The 27007-nt window shown below is 35.1% G+C and overlaps 2 protein-coding genes and 1 long non-coding RNA gene across 3 annotated transcripts; 2 read left to right on the plus strand and 1 right to left on the minus strand.

The window, feature by feature from the left end:
- Nucleotides 1-417: 417 nt before the first annotated feature.
- LOC145567464 (uncharacterized) lies at nucleotides 418-5233 on the minus strand. The gene is made up of 5 exons (XM_081626755.1): nucleotides 4771-5233; nucleotides 4028-4089; nucleotides 1680-3929; nucleotides 1467-1557; nucleotides 418-1104 (listed from the first exon to the last, which is right to left on the minus strand). Exons 1-5 carry the CDS (start codon nucleotides 4853-4855, stop codon nucleotides 497-499), a joined length of 3096 nt encoding a protein of 1031 aa, XP_081482881.1. The 5' UTR covers nucleotides 4856-5233; the 3' UTR covers nucleotides 418-496.
- Nucleotides 5234-6705: 1472 nt separating this feature from the next.
- LOC145581258 (uncharacterized) lies at nucleotides 6706-9452 on the plus strand. The gene is made up of 2 exons (XR_014099614.1): nucleotides 6706-6871; nucleotides 7654-9452. It is a non-coding gene; the product is annotated as an uncharacterized LOC145581258 (long non-coding RNA).
- A 1263-nt stretch (nucleotides 9453-10715) lies between these two features.
- LOC145581263 (ATP-dependent DNA helicase Q-like 2) lies at nucleotides 10716-24284 on the plus strand. The gene is made up of 20 exons (XM_081638301.1): nucleotides 10716-10901; nucleotides 12274-12494; nucleotides 13462-13608; nucleotides 13703-13918; nucleotides 14441-14545; nucleotides 14656-14760; nucleotides 14843-14965; nucleotides 15060-15148; nucleotides 15893-15929; nucleotides 16020-16053; nucleotides 17215-17267; nucleotides 17338-17415; nucleotides 17516-17581; nucleotides 18745-18811; nucleotides 18936-18989; nucleotides 20544-20651; nucleotides 21914-21978; nucleotides 22920-22998; nucleotides 23410-23630; nucleotides 23861-24284. Exons 1-20 carry the CDS (start codon nucleotides 10835-10837, stop codon nucleotides 24044-24046), a joined length of 2121 nt encoding a protein of 706 aa, XP_081494427.1. The 5' UTR covers nucleotides 10716-10834; the 3' UTR covers nucleotides 24047-24284.
- The last annotated feature ends 2723 nt before the right edge of the window (nucleotides 24285-27007 follow it).

Raw genomic sequence — 27007 nt, forward strand, 5'->3', positions numbered from 1 at the left:
TCGCTTCTGGGCGACGACCTAGCAACCCTTACATACTTATCACTGCACCCGGGTCTGGGAAGTGCAGCGCGTCGCTCAGTAGGGAACGCCCCAATGGCACGCCCTTGCTCATTTGACACCACACTCGGGCAATGTGGCGCGTCGCTTCTGGGCGACGACCTAGCAACCCTTGCATACTTATCACTACACCCGGGTCTAGGAAGTGCAGCGCGTCGCTGAGTAGGGAACGCCCCCACGAAAATATCTGTTTGGCTCATGTCATGGGATGTGACGAAGTTTTATACTGGCTGTCACTGGCCTACCGTAACCCTCCTCCTTTATCCAGGCTTGGGACTGGCAGCGGGAAACCCACTGGCGGAGTTCCTTCCTAATCTCAGCAACAACTTAAAATCAGAATGTGTATATCTGAAGAGAAATTCTTATGAATAGCTTTCAAAAACCGCAAAAAAGCAGACTTTTCTATACATGTGGAGTCATTAGATGCTTTACAATCAAATTATAAGCAGTCATTTGCTAACTCATCCACGAGCTCATCAAGCATTAGCTGCTCTATAATACCTATAGCCTCATCCATTTTAGCACATTGAAATTTCGACTCATTCCAGCCAATGTCCCACATACAGTTCAAATCAGGATGCCTGTTGTAAATATCAGTCTCCAGCAGTTTAAGTATACAGTTCGCATAATCATCATATTCATCCCTTCCATTTCTTCCATAATATCTCAGAGCCTCAAAGTCTTTGTGCAGTTGCTTCACCAAATCATCCAGAGACCTGAAATTTGCACCGGTCCTAAAGATTTTGGTGCTAGCATAAAAGAAATTTTCTTGCCTTCCTTTTCTCTTCAGCAATTCATAGCCACAGTCTAGTATGATCTTGCTATCTTTCTCTTCGCAAATTTGATCACTCGCGTAATTAAGAATGCTGATAGGAATGTTAAGCTTGAAGAGGGCTTCTGCAGTATTGAGAATAAGGTGGCTTTTTACGAGTTTCTGCTTCAAGAACAGCTCATCTTCTGTGAGTGGCTCTTGTTTTACCATCGTTACAGGCTTCTGCTGCTTTTGTTGTTGATTGCAAGAGTTATTATTGCAATCCTCTTGGCCATCTGCAGCAGTATGCGAAGGATTAGTATCTATTTCTTTTTAGTTAAAACATATAGATCAATGTCGAAAATCTGTTTTTCTTGATAAGATAGTATAACGATAATAGTTGATGAGTTATAGGATATTTGATAAGCTTTATTGCTCTTGTAATTGTGGTTTAAATGTATGTAAGAATCAAAAGGAAAAAAAAAAAAAAAAAAAAAAAAAAAAAAAAAAGGATAGGTATGTATAGATTTGGTTGGATCAGAAACTTGCAGAGGATACACATCCTCTAGTCACTGGTGGTGTATTCTTTTCTTGGGGAATTAGAGTCTCTTTTTCAAAGATTGCTCTTAAAAGTTTTAGGCATATAATAATTGCTTACCCTTTTCTGTTATTTGATGCATGATTTCTGCTTCATAAGGTACCAGTTTTTCCCTTTGATCTTCAATAACTGTTGATACTATATTCTCATCCTGAAATACGCATGAAAAGGCACATGTTAATTTAATGTCAGAAACTTGTCATTAAAATTTTATGAGTAAAACTTGAGTATGCTAGTTAGCATAATTGTGAGGTCTATCATGCCGGATCTTACCTTGTCAGCTGGAGTAGTAACTCTCTTCAGCCTATGTGAAGCTTTGTCTCTGATTGTATGATTTTTGGTGATTGTCTGTTCAACATCTACATTTTGTTGAGATTCCTCATATACAGGTGGCTTGCTCGTAACATGATTTCCTGGTATGCTCTCTGCTGATTTTGATATGCTTTCATTTGCCTCTGCTGCTGTCCTTGAAACATTGATCTTGTCAACTTTGTTTTGCTTCAGTCTGTACGGTGGTGTTGGTCTCTGAGGCCTTAATGCCCTAGCTGCTGTCCTTGGAGTTGTGACCGTCTTTGTGATATCTTCTTTTGTCTTCACCACAGGCCTAGGCCTAATTTTCGGCGGTCTTATGTCACCTACCACCTTTTTGGGTGAATCATGGGCACACTTTGCATCTATATTTGGTCTAGCACAAACTTCTGTCATGTGTGATTCAGATAACCCATCTGTTGAGGAGCCATTATCATCTGATCTCAAACTCGCTGAGCCTTTTCTTTTATCTTCTGAGCTCATGAAGTTGCCATCTCTGACTGGATTTTCTTTTTGCCTGCTGCTCAGTAATGCTGCTTTTGAATCTGCCAAACCAATATCTTCTGCATTTTTCTTTCCAGCATTTGGTTGCTTGATGGGCAGCTGTTTCTGCATATGCTTCGATTCTCTTCCTATAGTTCTCGAGTTTTGCAAATTTTCTACATTGCCTTCCTTTTTTCTTTCCCTCTGCTGGCTTCTGCTGTCTGCTTTCAGATTCTTTCCTTGAGGCTCATATGACATGTTGAGGATATCTCGGTTCTGCTTTTGTTGAGGAATTAGGGGCTTACTTGCTGCTGTCTTTGGTGTTTCACGAGCATTTAAGTTATCAGGTGTATAGGACTGCATTGTTTCTGCCACGATCAAACTTCTATTTTCTGGCGCTACCATTCTTTGTAATGTTTCTGTGGCATATGCGACTTCTTGTTGCCTTTGTTTAATGCTTCTGACTTTTACCTCCTTTCTGACGTCTTTTTGGCTCTCGCCATCTTGGTTCAAGTGAATAGTTTTACTTTGCAGTTCGTTTATTTTGAAGATAGCTGCTTTTGACTCTTTTATGTAGTCTTTGATTCCCTCTCCTTCTTCCTCATTCCATCTTGGTTTCACTGGACCAGTTGTCATTCTATGACTATTGGTTGATCTGTATGTTTCTTCTCGCAGCTCTATTTTATGAGTTGTCAGTATTGTTATTTTGTTGCTGTGCACTTTGTTCTGGTTAACTTGGATTTTGGCATTTTTAGTGTACTCTGTGTTTAAGCCAGCACTTTTGGAGCTTCTTTCAGCAGTATGAACCGGAACCAGCTCCCTTGATACTTGGTGGGAAATTGGACTGTCTGTGGCAACCTTGTTCTGTGGAAGATCCTCAAGTCCCATTAACTTTGCAACAACATTAGGAAGTCTAGCTGCATTGTGTTTCGGTTTTGAGGAATTTGCTAGCTGTGATGTTTGGATTTCTGGACTACAGCTAGCAGAACGCCTATGAGTGCCTTTTGGGGTCATGGATGTGTTCCTCTCAGGGTTAGAATTTGGATCCTCTCGGTATGGAAGAGCTAAAAGCTTTTTCTGCAAATCTGTCTTTACACTTGCTTTAGAGTTCTTAGTAGGCTTGTCAAATGAGAACACTGGCCGCTCCACCTGCTTTTGTTTCTCTGAGCTGACAGTGCTGTCATCCTCACTATCTCCATCTTCATCAAGCAATTTAAGGCGGCTTTTCCTTTTTTGGCTCATCGTGTTTTCTGACGCTTCCTGCAAGCTCACAAGCATTCTGAGAGATTGTTCCAACTCCATTGCTCCTTTCCAAAGATCTTTCCCAATATCTATGGAGCCTTCATCTATGTTGATGCCACTAGAGCAGGCTCTAAGTATTTGATTCAATTTTCGGGCTCCCTTTGCTATCTCATCAATGTGGAGATTCGTAAGGGTTGGAAATTGGTTCGCTGATTGCCATTGGATGTCTAGACTTTGTTGCATTGATCTCCTTCCTATTTGCTGCAACAAATCCATCATTGCACCGGTGCTTGCAATGTCTAATCTTTTGAGTTTCCCTCTGTTGTCAAAAGCATAGGATAGAGCCATAGATAGGTCGGCCACTTGTCCTGAGTGTTGGGCCTGTTGGCCTCCAGTATAAGGGACCATCTGATTCACAGTTTGTATAGTTCCATGAGATTTCTGGCTATTAGTGCTACTTCTGTACCTGCTTCCAATCTTCGGACCAACCTGCAGTAAATAAATTGTTTTGGTTTCTACTGGTACTTTTTATACAATTGTTTGAAGCTGCATACAGAGTATTTAGGTGTACTAGTAGAAACACTTACTGTCTCGAGTGTCTTTGTTCCCCTGGATCCTTTTAAGTTCTGCCTCGAGTTCCCGTACATATCTGTTCACTCCAAATCAACAAAGCATCAACCATATTTTATTAAAAGGTTCTCCTGTCTGGTGTCAGAACTCAGAACTAATTGGTCTAGCTGCCAAGAACAAGTGACTATCTGCTTGGTTATTTTTGTTTTATAGGCTTATAGCAATCCTAACTCATAACGCAATTTATTTTGTATATATATTCAAGTATATACTAGTTATTGGTTGGTGCAATGGCTGACTCAATTGTTATGTTTCATTCCTTGATTTTGTTTTCGCTTTTAAATGTGAAACATACTAAGTATTTGCTTATTTCTTTACTGTCTACAATTTGGAATATCTGGTTCAAAAACTTACTCTTGACAGATTGTAGGAAGCTGAAAGGCGATTCATCAGAATCGAACAGCTCAAGGTTTTTCTGTACAGGGTTGTGATATACAACAGATTAACAGGAGAATGAAGGTAGGTTTCTAGACTTCTAGTTCAATAAGATAAGTCAAATACTAATACACATTAATTAAGACATTATGATATGTCAGAAACTGACACAAATTAGGACATTAGCAAATGCTATGTTTCATAAATACATATAGGTATAACATTATGATAAAACCGACTAGTATTTGCACAGCCACCATAAGATGCAGCAGCTTAATATTGTACAGTATTGTTGCAACAACTGCATGAACAAAGCTAAATTTACCTGAGTTCTGAGCAGTGGCCATACGCTGCTTCCTAAGCCGCAGGTCATGCAGCAGTTTCTGCGCGAAATCTGGTTTTGTTGCCATCCTATCCGTGTGAACCGAGTTTAGTGATGAGGAGTTCCTCCTATATTTTGGTGTGAGATTGAACAAAGGAGTTTTCTGTATTCAGAGTTAGGCTTTTATGTTCAAAGAGTTGCAGAGTGTGTATTATATGGTTGAAATGGTATTTTCATTGTTGGGTAAGGTGGGAAGGTTATGTCAGATGAGACACAACACACAATTGAGAATTGCCTTTTTAATGGCGTGTAATTAAATTGACGTTCACATCATTCTTTTACTGAGATTTCTTTCTCTTTCTTTGCTGGACTTGCATTGCAATTCAAGCAATGTCTCAGGTTCTGTGTGGGCTTCTGCTATAAGCAATTGATTAAGTAGGTTGTGGTGCTCTTTCATTCTCTTTGATTTTGGTGTGGGCGGGCGAGTGGGCGGGCACTCGGGCAGGCAGATTAGTTGTTGAATTATGGATCGATTTATGGTATTAGGTGTTAATAATACAAAAATGTCTACTAAGGCATTTGTATTATGTTTTCCTACCTCTTATATAATTATGAACATGTAACGATTTTTCAAAAGCACCGTTATGATATTAATGTGTACTTTATGTTCGTTTATTATGTCACTTAATTAAGGCATATTTAGAAATTTTAAATGATGGTACAATTAGAAGATAATATGAGTATTAAATTATTAGTTGACATTTATTGCTTTTATTTGCTTTAAAGCATATTATACTTAAATATTTTGATGTGTATAATGGTAAAATTTCAATACCGTATTTAATTTTTGTGACATGTTTTATTGACTTGGATGAGAAAAGAAAATAGCAAACAATTATTTCCTCCTTTGTGAAAAAAACTCTTTAAATCATCCTTTATTATACACACTTTACCAACACTATGCATTTTTTTTTTTTGACAAACACTATGCATTTTTGCTTCAGTACATACTAGTATTTCTTAAACATGGAGTTGTAATTTTAGCATCTTGCACCTTTATTCTTTGCTCTTGTTCACAAGGAATCCATTTATAAAGTTGTTTTCACATGACTTAGCTTCTCTTTACTTTATTTGTCACATATATGTTCTTCATCTTATTCTCACATCTTATTTTACCTACCAATTCAATACAATCTATAATTATTAAAGTAAAATCACTATTATTTTTCCCTTCTAAATTTCTTTTTCTTTTCTTTTTTTTTTTTTGAGAAGCCCCTTCCCAATTTCTTTAATTTTCCTCCTTTTTAAATTTTTTTATTAATTATTATTATTATTATGATGATGACTTGATTTATTAATTTTTTTTACTTCCTTTTTAACTGTTTCTATATAAAATTCCCTAAATTCGTGGAATTTGAATTATTTATGTCAAATTTTCCTGATGTGTGTAATATTCACTTGATTTTAACTTATCTGAACTTATATTAATTAATTTGAATTTATCTATCTAAACTTATTAGCCTTGGTTAACCCTTAACACAACTTATCTTATCTGAATTTATTAATCCTTATCTAAACTTATCAAACCCTGAAATAAGTGGAAATAATGTGAACAAAATCGGCCTAATTTTATTATATTTTCCGCCAAAGATTTCTTTAAAATATATTAAGAATATAGAAACTGTGTTTACCTACCACCTAATACTATTTGAGCCCTAATGACGTGGCCTAATTAACCCGCCAAACTCTATCCACTCTATTAAGAGACCCCTTTTTCCGCCAAACTCATAATACCAAGTCCTTCTAAGGAACTAACTGCACGCACAACCGCCCGATCATCCAATTAATCATGCAATCCCAACCGTCCATTACTTTTCTTGATCCACTATATATATCTGATACTTTTACCCGTTTTTTTTTATTTCTGATTCCTTCTCTCTCCTCTTAACCATGTCTTCTTCTCTTCGATCAGATTTCTACAAACAATTTTTTGGTTCTTCGAATCAATCAATTAATCGTTCTTCAAATTCATTGATTATTTTGTTCATGCTTTATTTGATTTGCGTCGATTCTTCACTTTTTGCAGATTTGATTGATTACGGAGGTATTAAGCTATCATCCGATCTTATTTATTCAATTCAATTATAATTTATATGCAATAATTATGATTTCTTGAAATTTTTCGGCGTTTTTACTTGATTTTGGTCGAATTTTATGATTCGATTGTCGTAGGAGATTTGAATTTGATTCGAATAGGTTTTCTCTGCCTTTCTTTGAATCGATTTACCTGTTTTATTATTTGTTATTCAATCATATCAATTTAAAATAAGATCGCTGAATTTTCAAGATCATTAAATTTTTGATGGAGAAATTGCTTAATTGTTTGAGTTTTACATTATTTCTTTCGTTTAATTTAAATGAAATTTACTAATATTTCTGTCAATTTAAGTGAATTTTTCTGTTTGGATTGATTATATCTATGTGAATTTAGGTTATTTTGGCTATTCGCATGTGATTACATCGCAATTATTTCAAGATTTTGATTGCTGCATAAATCTGTCTTTGGTTATTGTTTTCGTTCTGATTGATTAGATCTGTATTAATGCCATCTAATTAATATTAGATTTAATCTTTATAGGTTTAAAATTGAAATTTAAAGTTCGTGTATGAAATTGATTTCATGCGATTCAAGAAGCTTGATTCATCTTTGATTGTTCGGCAAGTCGAATTTATAAACATGATCTTTGATGGTTTGATTAGACGAACTTATAAACATAATTCATCTTTGATTCTTCTGTTAGAAGAATTTACTTGTTTAGCTTGAGCTTGTTGATTTTGAAAATTATACAATCGATTTAATTTTGCTATATCGCTTGTTGGAATCAGGACTTTTGCAGTGCTCTGACGTGTGGACTAGTGGTTTGGTCCTGATTGATTGTCAGATGTTCTGCACGGTTCAGCAGGCTGATAGGGCTGTATAGGAAGATGGCTGCGTTGCGGTTTGGCTCTCCCAATGTTATGGTGTGTTCATATAATTTGTACTTCTATGTGGATGGAAAGTAGTAGTATTAGTTCGTATGGTCGGGGTTGTTGGGGAGAATGGAGTGTTTTCCTTGTTTTGGTGAATTGGTCTTGTTAGTCGACCTTTGCCATGTCGGGTGCGCTTGCTTGGCAGGTCATCAATCTTAATAAAAGATCTTTTTTGTGGTTTTTTTGGGAGATGGCACGGGGTTTTTCCCGGCTCTCCCAACCGTGTGCGTGTGTTGTGTCTGTTTTTCTTTATTTGTTTCCCTTTCCCTGCACCCCTATGCACTTGAACCATCAAACTCCACTGCTATTGCACCAACATCGAGCAAAGCCACTTCAAATGATTTCGTTGGACAACATATTTGGCCAAGATCCAATTTTGCCAAGGTATATTAATCAAATTCCATATTTATCAAAAATCCTTTCTAATTACTCGTACTATTTAGATTGCAATGTTATCTGCGAAGGTTAAGGTGGTGTACTGGTGTCAGTACTCTTCATTAGTCCCTTGACATCAAGGCTGTCTTACAATTGCTGTCTTCAAAATTTTTTGCATGCACAGAGCTCTGCTTTTTGAATCTTTCTAAATTGGGAGTCCTACAATTTTGTACGGAGTATTGAGAAATTCTACTTATTTAGAACTTAATTTATGTTCAGAATGTCGAGCATGTAGAACATCTCTTCATTGACTTACCCATACAAAACATTCATTACAAACTTTAGGTTAACTTCCATGATCATTATGTGGAAAGCTACACAGTTCCCTTCATTGCATTTATATTTATCAAAAGAATAGCTAATTATGTTCTTGAATAAGCTACTCTGATTGAGCAACTTCCAAGCAATTTGTAGAGGGTATTGCAAAATAGATGTGATTACTACTTGCCAGCTGCACAGATAGGTCATATATTCCACTAGATTGTATTCTGTACCGATCCTCGTTTATGTTTATGCTGCACCAATCCTCGTATGTGGACACTGCACCAACCATCATATATGTGTACGTAGTTACCCCATACAGATTAAAGTATTTGAAAACTACATTGTTTGGGGTTATTTGGCAATCTCTCAACCATGTAAATATTTATTTTCACAGCTTCATTCCACAGTAATCCTTGAATTATGCATTCTGTTCAGGCATCTTGATGCTCAAATTAATTGAAACAATCTATTACCAGCAATCAATTTTTTATTCTTTTTTAATTCTGCTCTTTGTTGCTTGTATTTGCATTTTACATTACTGTCATCTGTCAATTGAGAACAATGGTGTTGAATCGTGTTTGGAGGTAGTGGTGTAATAGAAATTATACAATTCTCTTTGTACACTTTTGTATTAGAAGTTCTTCTACAGGTTTTGTACATTCTAGGTGCCAGACTGCTGATACTCTATGCTATGTGGGCAAGGTGCTGTTCTGATTCCGAGGATCTCATCTGCACAGTTTAACTGTTTAGCTGTTTGTTAGATTTTCATGGATGGTTCGCTTAACAATGAGGCACTATCAAATATGTATTGCCAAAGCAATCAAGAATAGTTGAACTATTGATCGTTGATGCTTGATGTGTTTTGCCAATGTCACAACTTCGATGTTCAATGCTGAATACCTGTTGTCAGAGTGAGATGTGCACCTATTAATAATATTTCCTTGATTGATTGTTTATTGTGACTATTTCTCAAAGATATGTTTTCCCAGTCTTACCTTTATTTATTATTCAATTTAATAATATGATTAATAGATTAGAATTTGCTTTAAGTTTTGTCTTTTTTTTTGTTGGTTTATTACTCGAATAATTATTAAATTTGAAGTTCCTTTGTGTTACACTTCCTGGGAGTAAAAGATGATGCTCATCGCAATCAATTTAGCTGGGTTGCAATGTGAGATGATAGCTGGGTTGCAATGTGAGATGATTTTAGCCCGCAATGTTTTTTGTTTTTGAGCTAGGGTATAGTCTTTTTATGAGAAAAAGCTTGATGTCCAGGCCTTGGTTAGAATTTCATACTTTGTATTATGTGAGGTGCGTCATGATCTATAAGCTCTAGATGGAAAGAGCGCCCAAATTATGTTTGGGAGGTTGGTGGTTCGAATCCATCTAGATCCGTTATTTCAATTTGTACATTTGATTATACATGTAGGATCATAGGAGATATGAATTAATAAATGATGTGTGTTACGATTTATAATTCGGGCCAAAAAGCTTATCCCAATATAATCACCGGTATTAACTTATACTCCGTATAAGCTTACACATCAACTCACAATAACCATGAATTGGTTACTTATACTACTCCATTTTGTTATGTTTTTTGATATCCCATCGCTCCTAATTGACTAATTACTTTGAGTTGGATTGAACTCTCGATTATGGGTTGTTTGGTTGCCAAAGAAAAACATGGGAATTTGGAAAGCCTAGGAATTGAAATTTTTTGAATTAAGTTGTTTGGTTAACAAATTCATGGGAAGTAGAAATTCCCATAAATGTTCATTTCCCACAAAATGGGGGAAGTTAATTACTTAGGGGGACCTAGGTAGTTAACTAAGGGAAGTGGAAATTTCCATAAGAAGTTCCACTTCCCTTAGTTAACCAAATAATTTTTGGAATTTCTTAAGAAGTTCAATTTTGTGGGAAATTAACTTTTCAAGGAATTTGCAATTCCTACGTTCAACCAAACGAGCCATATAATTCCAGTAACCCTTAAGACCAACTATTTTAAAAATAAAGTCAATTTAAGACCAACTATTTAAAAAAGTCAATTTTATCTTAAAACAAAAGAATGGGCTAATGGTTGTAGGCCTTTTTTACTCATAGTGTACTTCGTATATATTCGGGCAACCCAAAGGCCTAAAGTATTGATACCGATAAATTACGAGGGCATAAATCAGTAAATCACATAACAATTTCTCCAGTTTTCAATTAATTTGCAAATTTAATTGGGCAGTAGTCTCTTCAATTACAATTTCTGGGGGTTAATTAAATTGATTGAAAAGTACAAATTTTGTTGAAATACAAATTTTACAAACACGAAGAGCGAAAATTCTGGGAAATGGACTGCACCAATGAAGTTCTGGAAGAGCTGCTGAATGTGGAAGCCGAGCTTCAAGATGTTCAAGGTTTTTTCTTTTCTTGTTTATTTTCTGGTTTTAAATTGCAGTATAATCTTGCATTTAGTATTAGTTTTGGGTATATTTTTATATAAATATTTCTATCTTTCAAGGCAAATATTGCATGACCAGAAAATGTGAAGGAAGAATACATTTTTAGTTGAGGAAGACGATGATTTTTGGGTTTATGAAGCTTAGATAATTGATAGAAATTAGTTTTTGGGGTTTGGTTTTTCTATGTGTACAATTGTTTGCAAATAGTGTATAAATCAACATTTTTGAAGCACCCAGTAAATAATTGGGGTATGATATGATTTCTGAAATTCCAAATTTAGCTCATTTGATGTGTTTATATATATATGGACTAATTCCAAGAACTTTAACATGTAAATAACTAAGAGCAGCAGTAAGAGCCAAGTTCTAATATTAATACGAAGTTTACTATTTGTTAGTTATCGCATTGGCATTTAAAATTGGTGAATAGTATCGCACCCGGTATTGAAATGACGACTTATATAGTGTTGCTAATTGATTTTGAAGTGTGCCTGATAAGAAAAGCTGGGTAAATGGACAGATAATAAGAATTGGAGAGAGTAACAATGGCTAGGGTAATCATGATGTTTTTTGTTTGGTAACCTAAGAGGAAGGGCCTAACAAAAGGCATTGCGTTACTTATCTAACTGCTTGTATGATGATGTACTGTTTGAAGACTCCTAGAGTTTGTTTTTAGAATTTGATTTTGGAAAAGTTTGGTTTTTATATATCGTAGAGAGGCCTTTAGCACTGGCTAGAGACCAAAGCAGTGTATCGAGCTGTTTTCAAAATGTAAAAAGAAGAAATTGAGAATTTCATGCAGTGATGCTATATATTCCAAAGGGGAAAAAATTCCCATTTGACTCCTCCGTCTAATTTCTTGTAGTCTATCCTTGTCCATCTTGGTCTTGATTTGAATTTTGTAATATTAGCTTATCGGGGCTATTGTTTTGTGGCCTTGTGGTTTGAAATTTTTGTTTGGCAGTCTTTTATAATGCTGTTCTGTTAACTTTTCTAACTGCCAGTGTCAGTTGCTTTAAGCCTGCCAGAAGATCGTCGCTCCCTTGTTAACACTTTTCACCTTCAATTTACGAGTCCGAACCTTGATTTTTAATACATCACAAATATAAGAAAGTGCTTAATACATAGAATAGCAATTACGTATGCTCTACTTATTTAATATGGATTGTCAATATATGTTGACCTTCAACCCAAATTCTATCTTCAAAAGTGGGGGGAAAAAAAAAAAAAAAAAAAAACTTTCTTCAAAACAGGAAATGGATACCTGTGTATAAGTCATCTTATTTGGTATGGTAATACCTGTTTATAATTTTGCATGGATCTGCAGATCAAATAAAGCTACTGCTAGATCAGCAAGAAAATTTGTATGCCAGACAATCTGAACTAAAGGCACTCCTTGAAGATTGTGAGGCATCAGGTAGCCACCGTAACGATGGTGCCTCAACAGCTCCAGAGGATTGGTCAGGGTCTTTTGGTTGGGATTCTGAGGCTGAGGATCTCCGACTAAACATTTTTGGCATTTCTTCATATCGTGCAAATCAACGGGAGGTAAATACGTTATCTAACTTGTTTGTCTAATCTAAAGGAAATATAGTTTTCTAAAATCAGTAATGTTGTAAATTTTGCTTTCTTGTCGACAAAATTAGGTTGAATTGGGTTGAGATAATGCATGGTCTATTTAGCTTGAGCCTTAGGGTTTCCCGATTTATTGGAGTCCTCTTTTTATGTGGTGAATCCATCAGCTTAACATCATGATGAATTTAGTCTCTAGGCTGTGAAGTCCAGTTTAAATTATTTTCATAGATTCTCACAAAGCAAATGATTAATCTTAATCTTTCTAAAATTTCAGAAGTATCATGGCTGACTTGAGCAGCATATTTATGTACATGGATGTGGTGAAAGAGTTGATGGGCAGTATGTCACATCAATTGGTCTTTTGGGAAACTTTGAAGTTGAGCTTAATTTGTGTGCAGTTGCTAGTTAGGAGATATTGTGTGCATCAGGGTCAAGTAATGGGTTTTGGGTTGAAAGAATTGCTAGTGTGGGCTCAGTGTCTTTATCCTCAAAATTCAGATACTATTCTGGCCGAATACAACAACAATAACAACAACAGAGGCTTAGCCCCCCCACCCTCGCAAAAAAAAAAAAAAAAAAAAAAAAAAAAAAAAAAAAAAAAAAGGGCGAGGGGGAACATCTAGATTCTTGCTTTATTGGCTATTTTTTGGTGTGTTACAAAAAAGGTATTAAATAATTAAATCTATGTAAGTAATATGTTCTCTTCATGTTTTGGGGATTTTGAGGGTTAAAATACTTGTCGTGGTGGATTTTTCCTATATTTTAGGCTTTTCAGCATTTTTCTTTTATTTTAGTTTATTTATAAGAAAATTTATGCAATGAATTTTCCCATTGTTGTGACTTTATTTTTCTCCATGTTGAACTATATCCAGGAATCTACTTTTTTTTTTTTTTTTTTTTTTTTTCTGCCATGGTCTGACCCTAAATTCAATTTTACTAGATAATAAATGCAGTCATGAGTGGTAGAGATGTGTTGGTGATTATGGCTGCAGGTGGTGGCAAAAGTCTCTGTTACCAGCTTCCAGCTGTACTTCGTGATGGGGTTTGCCTTGTAGTCAGTCCTCTGCTTTCTTTAATCCAAGATCAGGTATATCCATATATGCTAATGCTGCGTGAAGCAAAGCATTCATTGGTTTGCCACCAAACAAATCTAGCTATAAAATGTTGAATTTTTGCTTCAGGTGATGGGTCTGACTGCTTTAGGTGTTCCAGCATACATGTTGACTTCAACTACTAGCAAGGAAGATGAGAAGTTCATATACAAGGCCCTTGAAAAGAATGAAGGAGACCTCAAGATATTGTATGTCACACCAGAGAAGATATCTAAGAGTAAAAGATTTATGTCAAAGCTTGAAAAGTGCCACCATGCTGGTCGTCTTTCGCTCATAGCAATAGATGTGAGTTGAAATTGCTAATTCCTCCTTGAGAGTAGGAACTCATTTGATGATGTATGGTAATCACTTTGTACCTGGTGCTGTAAACAAATTAATACGTCATCATAAAAGAACTACAGCAATTTACTTAACTCCCTCTCACTTTCCTAACCAAAAAAGAACTTATATTGTACTCTATTCAATAAAGTTAAGACGGTTATTTGCTTGGTGGACTCTAGATAATAAATTTAAAATAAATTAAAAAATCTTTCTTTTAAAATAGAATATGTTTGAATGGTGATCGTCTGCTGAGGCATATACAAGAATATGCAACTTTTCTGCTGTCAATCTGTCATTAAATGCTCAGTTTTCGATTTTTTTTTCCTGTGTTGCATTATTTTCTGCTCTCATTAATTTTAAATGTGGGGACTTATAAATTTGATGAATCCTAAAAATTTTGGCTAACTGTGTTTATTGCTGCCATAGACAATGATTCTTGTTATAGCTGAAATTGTTAGCACGAGTCAGTAAGTCACTCTTTTGCAGGAGGCACATTGCTGCAGTCAGTGGGGTCATGATTTCCGTCCTGACTACAAGAACCTTGGTATTTTGAAGACTCAATTTCCAACAGTTCCTGTTATTGCTTTAACGGTATCCTGCCCTTTTTTTCTTTCTGCCAAGTTGTTTTTGTTAAAGAATCAAGTGTCCGATATATTAATTTTTATGTTTTTAAACCTGATCTTTTCTCTTATTATTTTTAGGCAACTGCTACAAAGAAAGTCCAACTTGATCTGATGGAGATGTTGCATATACAAAAATGTGTAACATTTGTTAGCAGTGTGAACAGGCCAAATTTGTTTTATATGGTTAGTAGACATATGAGTGCTTTGTTTTCTTATTTGCCTGGCTGCCAGAGTTTCCAATGGTTATTTCTGTTTTCTTGCACAGGTAAGGGAGAAGTCATCAGTTGGAAAGGTGGTGGTTGATGAAATTGCTGATTTTATCTGTGGATCATATCCAAATAATGAATCAGGAATAGTTTACTGCTTCTCTAGGAAAGAATGTGAGCAGGTCAGTTATACGGCTTACCTTCCACAATAGATAGTTTACGGTGAACTATAACCTTTTTGGTTTCTGACAATTTTCTGTTTTTTCTGGAAAATAGGTTGCAAAGGAATTACGTGAAAAGAGAATTAAAGCTGATTTTTACCATGCTGATATGGAAGTTAGAGACCGTGAAAATGTTCACATGCGGTATGGTCTAAATTTTCTATGCATCAATCATGCAGCATAGCAATTCATTGTTCTGTCCTTTTTTCTGTTAAATTTTCCTTTTCTATTCTTTCCATTTTTTAAATTTTACTAATGTTCGCTGTCACCCCATTACTAGCTTTGTAAGATTCGCTAACAGCTTCCTTTTATATAGTCACCTTTGCCGCTTAACACCTCAAAATTGTTTTCAAAACACCTATTTTTTCAGACCTTTTTACATGTAGTCCATTGTAATGATACTAGCTTTAGGTAGATTTAAGTGGGTCCTGTTTACCTTTGTTGTTTAAGTGGGTCCTTTTTTTAATGATAGTTTTCAATTAAAAAAAGTATTTTGTATACTCATAACATGTTGTGCTGCTTCTTGAACATGAGAATATGTTATCTTTTTGGATGTTGATTCTAATTACTCTTGGCTTTTACTTTTGGGTTTGTTGCCCTTTTAATGAGAACTATTGTTGCCTTTATTTCGTTTCTTGTCATCGATCCATTCTATGACTCATCACTTCTCTGTATGTACATATCAATTGATGCAATATAAATGTGTGGTAAGAGTATGCTAGATCACCCTTCACTTTCACAGTGTCTTTTTGCGAACCTTGATATCTAGGTTGATTATATTAAATATGTAGTCTTTATTTTAATGGTTTTTGATGAATAAGTGATGGATCTGGAATTGGTGATTATTGGCATATTTTAGTCTAAGTTGGTATTTCTATCACGATGCAGGTGGAGCAATGGCAAATTACAGGTCATTGTTGGGACAGTAAGATGCTAGCCAAAATAATTCAGTTGTTTATCATCTATACTTATCGGGTGAATGCCTGCCTTATTTCACTGTGATCGTGTCTTTCAGGTGGCATTTGGCATGGGAATTAACAAACCTGATGGTTCGTATTGATATTACCATGTGTACACTGCTATGTGCTCCTTATGTTGTTGACCTCTTCCTTCTTAATTGTCTCTTGATAAGCTTGAAGACAATCATTGCTGAATAGTATGCATCCCATTCCCATCCCTATTACTCAGTTTCTTGATATTGTAGTACTCTTTCCTAGAAATTATCATCAAGTCTGCTCCTTACTTTCACAACAAACCCTCTGGCAACTTATACGTAATTTTAGCAGGCACATGATGATGCTAAGAATGACCTAATATCCTTAGGAGTCATACTAGATACCATGGATCATAAACTACACTTGGTTTGGAACAACCCTGGTTTAACCCATCTTGTAGGTTACCATTCACTGAAGGATCATTTGGGACCCAATATCAAGATTAGAGTAGGTTATGGAGGAAGCCTACAAGGGTCATTGGAGGCCATTGTAAATCATATATGGCACCAATGCAGCTGCAGAATGGGCACAACTGAAGTGGGTTATGGAGGAAGCTTCTTAAGCTGATTAGATACCCTCCGGCATCATGTGGCTCCCAAGCTTCATCAGGGCCATATAGGGAGGGTCATATGGTTAACTGGCATAAAGCAATGGAAAGGCATAGAGTTGGTCTAAGGATGGTTCTTAGACCATATACACTACCAAGCCTTAAAAGCCTTCTAGAGAACCCAAATTAAGGCTATATTCAATGTAGTTGGTTATGGGGATCCATTAAAGCAATTTGGTGCTTTATGAATGCCAAAAAAATGTGGATGCTCTATGGAGCTCAACAACACTTTGGAGGCTCTAGATAGCTTTTGTTATCGTGCAGTGAGAGTGAGATATATCTTTTGAGATGCTATATTTGTTTAGGCATCGATGGTTTGGGTCTCTGAGTAGTAATCTCATTGGATTTAACACATACCATCCTTATATATTATGTTGGACTATTGGAGCATATGAAGACTGTACTTGGGTGCTTTAGTAAGGGAGAGGAATTCCTAGTATTTCCTTGTCATTTTGCCAGTGCATTTGCTTTATTCATACACTTCTTCAGTCTTGTCTGCAACAGGTGTATGCTGGTGTTACCTTGTATATGCATTAATCTGTTCCCTTTTTGCTCCTTTGTCTTTTAACAAAAATGCCTATCGAGCTAATACATTGGGTTGTTTACAGTCAGGTTTGTTATTCATCACAGTCTGAGCAAATCTATGGAGACATATTACCAGGTTTCTTTCTTCAAATCGAATTTGCTCTCCTGCAAACATTTGTGCTGTGATTTATGTCCCTTGGCTTCAGGAAAGTGGACGTGCTGGACGTGATGGACTTCCGGCGGAATGCCTTCTCTACTATAGGCCTGCTGACATGCCTAGGCAGGTAAAGTTTCTGGGTCTCCTATCTGTCAATCTATTTTACTAATCATGACTGAAGGATTTACTCTCCCCTGCCCCTCCTTTGTGTGTTGCTTCTCTGGCAGAGTTCAATGGTCTTCTATGAGAACTCCGGTCTGCAGAATCTCTATGACATAGTATGGTATTGTCAGGTACTGTTTTGTTATATCATCAAGTAGCATGACTTTCAGATTGAAGAATATGTTGATTAAAATCATTAAATAATTTGATTACACGGTGTATCTGACCAGGCCATAGCAGTTTTGAAAAATAAAAATAATAATATATCAGTGTTAGAAGTGCATGCCTTTGAACAAGTTAAAGAAGCCAAGTTCTAGAAAACGCAATGCATATGACTTTAAAAAATATAGTACATAAAACCAAAAAGGGTCATGAGGTGGGGAGGAGGAAATATTTTTTTTCAATAGGTATTTTGATGGTAGAGCAAGTTGCACCATAGATTGGTACAAAAAGGCTAATTAAGAGATAAAAGCTTGATAATTTAGATTAATAATGGCAGAATTTGGATACAAAAGGATAGATTAATAGCTTAAGGCTATCACTGTCTTGATAACTTTAGGTTATCACTCTCCTAGTAACTTGAGGTTACTACTCTCAACATTTTTCCTCACAATTCACATGATAGCTAATGCATATACTATATTACTATCCCTTATTTATACTAAGGCTTAGGAATAAGGACTACTAACCTAAAAGTACTAAATTTCCCAAATTACCCTTGTTAATGTTAGTCTATTACAATCAGACCCTGATCTGTTCTAGTCATGTAGATCCACTGTATGTTCTGAGAACATCAAAGCTCAAATCGGTTACGTTTCCACAATTATATCCAGGTACCTGTTTCAAGTGGCCCAGTTTCTGAGTGCTGGATTTTGGACCTAGAGTCACTAAAAAGTATTTTCCTCTTCATTTGATGTTAACTGTAACTTTTAGTTGATTTAACATACGAATCCTCATTAAACAAAGTAGCCAAGTAGACACTTCCCTTTGTTTCTAGTTTCAGTTCTTTGCTTCTTTAAGAATGATCTTCAGCAATCCAAAACCGGGTCTGAATCCTTGAGCTAGCATGAATTTAAAGACTGGATTTAGGATTTGTAGTTGGCGGTTGGATCTCAAATAAGGATGCTTATATTTTTATATCTGTGCGGGGACCAGAGGACTCAATGTCCATTTGTTTCTTCTTTTTAAATTGAAGAAAATGTGCTCCATAACTGTTTTTCAATATTGTTTCGTTTTTACCTGTTGGTATATGTGTATGATATTTTTGTATTCAAGAAATTAATTTTGTTTACAGTCAAGGACTGGGTGCAGGCGAGCTGCATTTTTCAAACATTTTGCTGAACCACTGCTAGATTGCAATGGTATATTCTTTATTTTTTTCTTTCTTAAATCTTCAGCTTCCCTAGAGATTTCTAGAGTTACATTGACTACGAGTTTAGGCTGATGCTGACTGGTTCTCATAATACTTTGGTGTTGTTTTCACAGGGATGTGTGACAATTGTGTATCTTCTAGTGAGGTCAAAGAAATTGATGTCTCCTGTATGTATTGCGATACTTATCTTTCTGTTTTATCTTAAATGTTTCTTTCCTTAAATTGTCATATAAAGAAAATATTTTATTTATGAGCTTACAAAGATCAGTGGGCCAGGCAAACATATATTACATGTAATAAATGACAAATCTCTCTTGATTTCTTATAACCGACTTTCTTAAAATTGATCGCCTCACCCACAATAAGATAATTCATTGTAACTATACTCAAATATTACCTTCTTGCTATTTTGATTGACCTGAATGAGAGACCTATGAGGTTATGATTGAATTCATTTAATTCAACAAAGAAATTTTATTCACAAATTGCCCTTATTATCATTAATGACCTCTCTTATTACTTATGAAGGGATATAGTCATATAGATGCTTTTATTTGTTAGCAATGCTAAGTAATTTAGATCATATATCAATTTTGAGACAAATTAAAAGAAAAACTTTGACAACCATAGTCAGATATTGATAGCGGTAGTACTAATTTTCTTTTTCAACATTAACATAATTATTTTCATGATAGTAGGAATACATTCTTCTACAAGAGTCTATAGGGACAAGTCATGGCCAAAGACTTAAAGTAGGGAAGGCATGGCATAGATGGTGACTTAATGCAAATTGCAGTTCTGGGATATTCATCCTAGGGTCATTACAGGTTATTTATAGCTATAAACACTAACTTGTCAGTCAAATAATGGACTAATGAGAAGGGGTGTGTCGAAAGCCAGTTGGATGGATGGTTAAGAGCCGCAGTAGATGGTCCCAAACACTAAAGAGCCATGATGTGGTCCCACGAGACCCAAGGGAAGCATTTTCTAACCTACAAACTTTCTGGGTTCAGAATTAGTACTACGTATATAACTCCAAAATGAAGGATGTAACACATTCAGATTTTTTAATTATTTTTTTAAAAAAAAAACTTAATTACCTGTTGGGGGTGCCTCTCGGTGTCATAGAAGGTGGCTTTCAGGCTTTGAACCATATGTGACTTGAAAAGGTCTTGAGAGCTTGAAGTATTACCCGGTTGATAAATAATTAAGTGGCATAGGAGATGTTTCCAACCACCCAAGGGGTACCAAGGGCACATGGGAAACATCTCGACGTCCAACCTTTCTGGGTCTTAGAGAGAGTTAATTCACTTAGCAGTCATGCCTATTCATTATCTCTCATGACAGTTTAGCTTTTTGTCCTGGTGACTCGTCTCCTTATAAAAAAATATTTTTCTTTTTCTGTAAACTTTTCTCTTATAAAGAAAAGAAATTATAAAGAAAAGAAATTCAATTTCTTTTGTCACAGTTCTTTGTATATTCCATCTCTTTTGTGCCTTAAGCCGTCTTGCTGCTGTACTGAGTGCTTCCATTTTTTGAAATTTATTTGGAGCTTGTGATTCTCGGAGAATGCATCCTACTAATTGCTTGACAGTAGTACATTATGTCTTTAGCTGTGATTATCATGATTATGATTAGTCTGTTATCTTCTGTAATGTTTAAATATTATTTATAAGAAGTGCAATAGTCTCTTATGTGCTCTAATTGAAAATCTTGTGCAGGTCATGCAAAAGCTGTGATTTCTTTGATACAAAATATACAAGAAAAAGATCAGAGAGTCACAATGTTGCAATTGGTTGACAAGATGAAAGTAAAACAGAAAGACTTAGGTATGTGTGAAACTTGTGTACATGGCAAGCATGATTTAGTTTGCTTAGTGTAATAATTTTACTGTTGTCTTTATACTTTCGAGCCCTAGACTTCATTTCTCAGAAAAAGCAATTAACTTACGCTTTGTTTGGATAGCAAATTAGGAAGGAAAGGAAGGGGAGGGAAAGAGGAGGAAGGGAAGGGAAAAGAAAGGGAGGGGAGCGGTGAGCTCCATTTTCCCTCCAAATCTCTCCAAAATTGGAGGGATTATGCTTATGAAAGAAAGAAAGAAAATGGGATTTCTCCCTCTCCTTTCCCTTCCTTCCCGTAATCCTTTACCCAAACAAGGGAGTTTGTCCCCCTCCCTTTCTCTTCCCCTCTTTTCATTCCATTTCCTTCTATCCAAACAAAAAATCATTTTTTAGTATCAACTCAGGACTCTTGTAATATGGTCTACGTGTTGTGTCCATCTTTCTAACTTTCAGATTTTAAGTGTAGAACCTTAGCTGTATGCTGTTATGTGTCCCTTGCTTTTCTTTCTTTTTCCAATGCTTACAAATTCTCCCAACACTCTGTATAAGTTCCCTTGTTAGAAGCAAAAGGAGTAGAGAGAGGCAGCTGCAGGTTATCAGATAGTAGTCTAGACTCTTGACATAGTAGTAAATAAAAAATTGAGGTCTAGACACTTTTACAGTCATACTGTTTATAGCCCATGGTAATTGCATTCTGACATTGCAGTCCAAACCACTTTCTCATAGTCTTTCGGAATCAACTCTAATCTAGTCATGTCCATTACTAATGGAGCAGAAAGAGTGATGATGATATATCAATTTTGGGATATAATGGATATAATGTCTTGTGCTTCTCAATTCTTAGTGAATGTGTTAATGCATTTTCAAATATAAATGACCACTGTAAATTCTTAGCAAGGAGCCAGTTTGAGGTACAAGTAATGATATGGTATGAATTCTGTATCTTACTGAGTCGATATATGTATGTTACACCTGGAACTGCTCTGTTATGAAGCCTTCCGCTTATCAAGTAGTCTTGGAATTTAACATGTGAATTTTGTGAGATGTTGGCACTCACGTGTTGTTGACCTAGCTATAGTGAGTCATATACTTATTTAAATTGAGACATTAATTTATGGACTTTTTTTGGTTTTAGACCTCTAGTTTTTCTATTCAAATTGCATGCTTGTAATCTCATGGTTCTATGGCACCTGGTTAAGTTAGATTGCAATAAACATCTTAAGTTTCAATATGCTGGTTTGATTTGCCAGATCCAGACCTGAAAAGAGATCATATGGAGCAACTTATCATCCAACTAATTATAGATCGTGTTTTGGTAAGGAGCCTCTAATTTTTCTGTTAAGGTTTTCTTTGATATCTCTTGCTCATTTGCATACCATGTTGATACATATGTCATAGCTTCAGAAACATTGTGTCAACTCCATTGTAATTTATTTAAAAATGGATATAATAGTCCACAGCCTAAACCTTGTGGGATAGCTAATTCACCCTAAAAATAAATAGGATTAAATAAAGAGGGAAGAGAGGAATTGAGACTGGATGGAAAGATGGAGAGAAGGATAAGCAGAAATTAGAACCAAACGTCAACCTATCAAAAGAAAGGATACAAATCTTGTCCAGATTTTCTTTGGACATCATTGAAAAATTTTGCAGCTTTCAAACTCACATAGTATCTATTAGATTTCATAGTCGATGGGTAGATCACTGGTCATCTGCTACAAAATTTTGCTTGCAAAACATGTTAACCTTTGCAATACATACTGACAAGACCCAATCTGTGTGGCCTGTGGAAATTTTACAAGTAATAGATTTAAAGAAATCTATCTAGACTACAAGTTTAACAGTTTTCTCTTTAAGAGGATTATTATGTATGTAAAGATGACACTTCCATCTTTTGAGTCCAAGAGGCAACAAAGTTTGACAATGATTATTTGGAGTTGAGATAAGGAAATCTATATTTTGCAAAAGACTTGAAGCTTGTGATAAGTTTTGGATATACCACAGTAAACTCTAGCCAAAATCAGGAGCTGGTGTAAAAGTTATTGTCTACATTCTCCCAAAAGGATTGAACCTGGCAGGCTGGCACCTGACATACTGTTGTAAAAGTATCTGTATATAAATATACCTATGGATTCGATAAACCTATTCCTTTCTATTCCATACTTTTCTGTATTGATATGATATCTATTTTCTTTCAAGTTTGCTAATCAGAATCTAAATGGCGTATGACTAACCACTTTTTATAATTGTATGCAGAAAGAAGAATTTCAACACACAGCGTACACAACAAATGCTTATGTGACATTAGGTCCATTGGGAAAACAGGTCTTACAAGGTGAATTTCCTGCCTTCTGGCAATTATTCTCTGTCTAGATCTTTGTGGTTAGGATGGGAAATTGCTATATATCGAGCTTGTTGTCCACCTTATTCAGTATGAATGAAGGCCTTAATGATGTAGCAGGGACAAATTATTTGCAATTGTAGCCTTTAGGGTTAAGGACTTTAAGGTTATAAGCCTCTTTGTTCCCCATCTAACCTAGGTGGGATCTCTCTCTGAAATCGTACCTCCTTTTTTAATATTGGAACCGAGTGAGTAATAAGATATTCGAGAAGTTTCAATCATTTTGTTCATGCTGTCGTCTTTGGTCTTTTCTTGATACAAACATTTTGTTATGTAATCAGTTTCAAGCATTTTATTCATTACTTGGCTTCAAATTTTAGCTTCCTTCTCAAATGCTTTATGCAGGAATGAAAACTGTGAAGCTTCAAATCTACTGTGGTAAGGAAATTAAAGCTGGGGTTGTGAAGTCTGCTAAGCGTAAATCAGCATCATCCAATTTGGAATTCAGGCTGGATGAGCTGCGTAAGGAACTTGCTTCACTTCATGGAGGAATATTCCCTCATTCTATTTTATCTACTCAGCAGATCAGCGTGCTAGCTGCTGAAAAACCAGATTCAATAGAACAGGCAAGTCTCAGTATATATAATATACCCCTTGATTTTCAAAATTTTAAACTTCTTTGCGGACAGGTGATGACAATTTTAAGTTGCAAATGTTAATGCTGTGAATGCTTGACTCTTCAGTAACTCAGATACAATCTTTGCCTACGTAAATGTTATTCTTCGGTAGCTGTTTTTTCAGTTTAAAGACGACTTAGATTCTTCACGTGTCTGAACAAATATTGTGTTCTCTGCAGTTGGAGAAGATAATCGGGAAGGTGAAAAGTGGAAAGTATGGAAGTAGAATTCTTGAAGAAATTGCCCATTGCTCCACGTCAGGAAATCCTGATCCTGACATCAATGAAGAACAAGACGATAAAACTTCAAAAAAAGCGAAGAAAAAAACTCTTGTTCTTATAGAATGCAGCGAAGATGACAAATAACATATATAGGTTAGTGAGACTGATAATATAACTATAAATCAGTACTATATTGTTTGATTATACTGCCTCTACTTCAATATAATCGCACCATTTTGACTTAGGCACTATTTACTTGTCTTAATTTCACCATATTTTTCAACTGATATTTGAAAACAAATTAGTCTGGTATTTGCTTTCTTCTCTGTTTCTGTTATGCTTGTACACTGTAATCATTACTCATTAGCTTCTTATGTCGATTGTAGTCCTTGGTATCCTTCTCAGGGGTTCTCTTTATGGGCCGGATTGATACGCGCTCTCCTCTCAAGTCCCTTTCTTCTTATTAAACTATTAACTCACTTCTTTCTAAATTTATAATTTTCTGACAAACCGCACTTTAAAATTTTATTCAATTCAACTCATCTTTCTAAAATTAAATATCGGATAAGTAGATGCTTTTTAAAAAAAGACAAAGTAGAACAAGTATGAATCACAAATATGACTCGTATAGAGAGGAAAGTCGTAAGCTCATAACTAATCTTAATTAAAATCTATATTTACAGTACAAGTGTAAAGAATAAAGCTTTTTCCATGCATTAAATTGTCAAATATTTTTAGGTATTTCTTTTCTTATAAAAGAAAATTACTCATGAAAATTAAGTGGTAGAAGTAAGAACCCCAAATGAATGAATAAATGGGACCTACAGATATTCTAAGAGATTTTGGTTGGAGTGTACCTTACTATAGTAATTTTCAGATAAATAATTAAGGTTCCAACTTCCAACAACAGTCCAAAATTGCCTTTTTGCCACTCAACGAATTTGCCTTTTGAAAATAAAAACCAACCAAAAAGCTTTATTTTTTCTTTTATTTATTTATTATATTAATATTGTTATTAATTTTCTTGTGAATCAAATGACATCTCACGTACTAAACAGCTCACTAAAAATTCAATGCAAAAAAGCCGCCTTTATTCCTTTAATGTGAACCGACATTGCATGGTCCATCTTTCTCATCTACGAGTCTGTATTTAACCATGCAATTAATTAGTAATATATTTCCTCCGTCCCAAAATTACTTTTAGTATTTAATCCTATTATAATAGAGAGTAGTAGGGATGTAATTTAGGGACGAAGGGAGAACTTTTAAATGTTTGCATGGTTAATACTCGTATTGAATAGTAAGAGTCTCACACTGTTCCTTTTCTATTGCTCTATAGAGTAAAGTTCACGAAATTAATAACTGGTGCAAAATTATACATGTGGGTGCAAATAGATTAGAGGAATAGACATTATCGCTTTGTTTGGATAGCAAAGAAGGAAGGAAAAGAAGGGGAGGGAAAATGGAGGAAGGGAAGGGAAAAGAAAGGGAGGGGGAGATGAGCTCCATTTTCCCTCCAAATCTCTCCAATTTTGGAGAGATTGTGGTTATTAAAGAGAGAGGGAAAATGGATCTCTCCCTCTCCTTCCCCTTCCTTCCCCCAATCTTTTACTCAAACAAGAGATTTTGTCCCCCTCCATTTCTCTTCTCTTCTTTTCCTTCCATTTCTTCTTATCCAAACAAAGTGTATGAGAGAGTATGACTGATATAGTGTATAATGGGACAATATACAAAATGAAGCTCAAAATAAAAATACAAGGCAAATAAAAAGAGGAGAAAGTATGACTGATAGGCGGTTTTTACACGATAGGTCTTCACTAGGAACAGTTGAGGTTAAAGTGGTGGAGATGTAAAGTACTATATTATTTGTGAGATATAAAATATTCCAAAGTTCGTTAACGGAGGTAGTATTATTTTCCAAATAAGCTTAACCTAAGCTAGTAAATGGCTCATGTTTGAACTGAGCTAGCTAGGCTGTTGATGACCCCATACCAGCTAATAATTTGGATGAGGTGGGGAAATCCGTATGATATGTAATGTATGGGTGTTACATGTTGCTTCCCAAAAGTCGCTTTTTGCATTTATATGGAAGCTTGACATTTAATTTTGTACACATTACTTAGGTGTTCTATAATATTTAACTTTATCCTTATTTGCAAAATTTATTATATGTTTTTTTTTTAACTTTTCCAATTTGGCATATCATCGAATTACATAGAGAAGTTTCATAGGAAATTTACAGGAGTGAGATCTTTTATTTTATTGTTTAGAGAATCAGTAGGGTGGATGATGAGAATCGATCCCAAAATCTCTTGGAATCGTGAGGGAAGATATTTCATTTTGATTTAGATATATTATACTCGGTAATTGATAAATAATAAGTAATGTTATTTATTTATTTATTATGATAAAATACCTTGTATATAATTTAATCTACTCTGTAATAAGTTACTAATGTTTATTCTTTTTGAATAGTACTAATGTTTATTCTTATACATTAAATAGAATCAATTTTGTATTGATTTGAGATTTTGAGATATTATTTCATTATAATTGACATATTTTGGATTTTTTTCACTATTCACATACTAACTTTGTATATACCTTTTGACTTTTTGAGTATATCTAAAAAACAATTAGTATATCATGAAACTGATTGTTAATATATTAACTAGTGAGTAGCCCAGGCGTTGCCTCGGGTTACTCCTATTATAGACGTGCAACTGATAAGGCTTTTCAAAATTGCAATTGTCATTGAAAAACCGGAGTTATTTTTTAATTGAACATTGTGGTTTGCACTTATATAATTTTTTTTTTACATATTAATAACATACTTGATAATTGACTTAGATGGTGAAATTCTTATCTTTGTTATAAGAGGTTGAGGGTTCGATTTGAATTTTAATAATATTAACTTTTTAAATAAATTTTAATGTTTGATTGGACATATAAATGATCAAACTCATAAATTGACAAGTATGTCAAATTTGATTGTTTCAATTATTATAACAAAAACTTTTGAATACACCCGGTTTACACTAATTTTACTGTACATCGAGCATGATAAGGGTAACTTTTACCTAACTTTAGGGTAACTTTTTGCCT

This window comes from Chenopodium album, chromosome 2 (assembly GCF_948465745.1).
Source record: "Chenopodium album chromosome 2, dcCheAlbu1.1, whole genome shotgun sequence".
Lineage (NCBI taxonomy): Eukaryota > Viridiplantae > Streptophyta > Magnoliopsida > Caryophyllales > Amaranthaceae > Chenopodium > Chenopodium album.

Excerpts from the sequence above, each read along its gene's own strand:
- LOC145567464 (XM_081626755.1), bottom strand. The coding sequence starts at position 4,855 with ATGGCAACAAAACCAGATTTCGCGCAGAAACTGCTGCATGACCTGCGG. Across the intron at positions 4,090-4,770 it reads GGCCACTGCTCAGAACTCAG|ATATGTACGGGAACTCGAGG; the intron begins GTAAATTTAGCT and ends TGGAGTGAACAG. Across the intron at positions 3,930-4,027 it reads GAACAAAGACACTCGAGACA|GTTGGTCCGAAGATTGGAAG; the intron begins GTAAGTGTTTCT and ends TATTTACTGCAG.
- LOC145581263 (XM_081638301.1), top strand. The coding sequence starts at position 10,835 with ATGGACTGCACCAATGAAGTTCTGGAAGAGCTGCTGAATGTGGAAGCC. Across the intron at positions 14,546-14,655 it reads TTCCTGTTATTGCTTTAACG|GCAACTGCTACAAAGAAAGT; the intron begins GTATCCTGCCCT and ends TATTATTTTTAG. Across the intron at positions 15,930-16,019 it reads TACAGGTCATTGTTGGGACA|GTGGCATTTGGCATGGGAAT; the intron begins GTAAGATGCTAG and ends CGTGTCTTTCAG.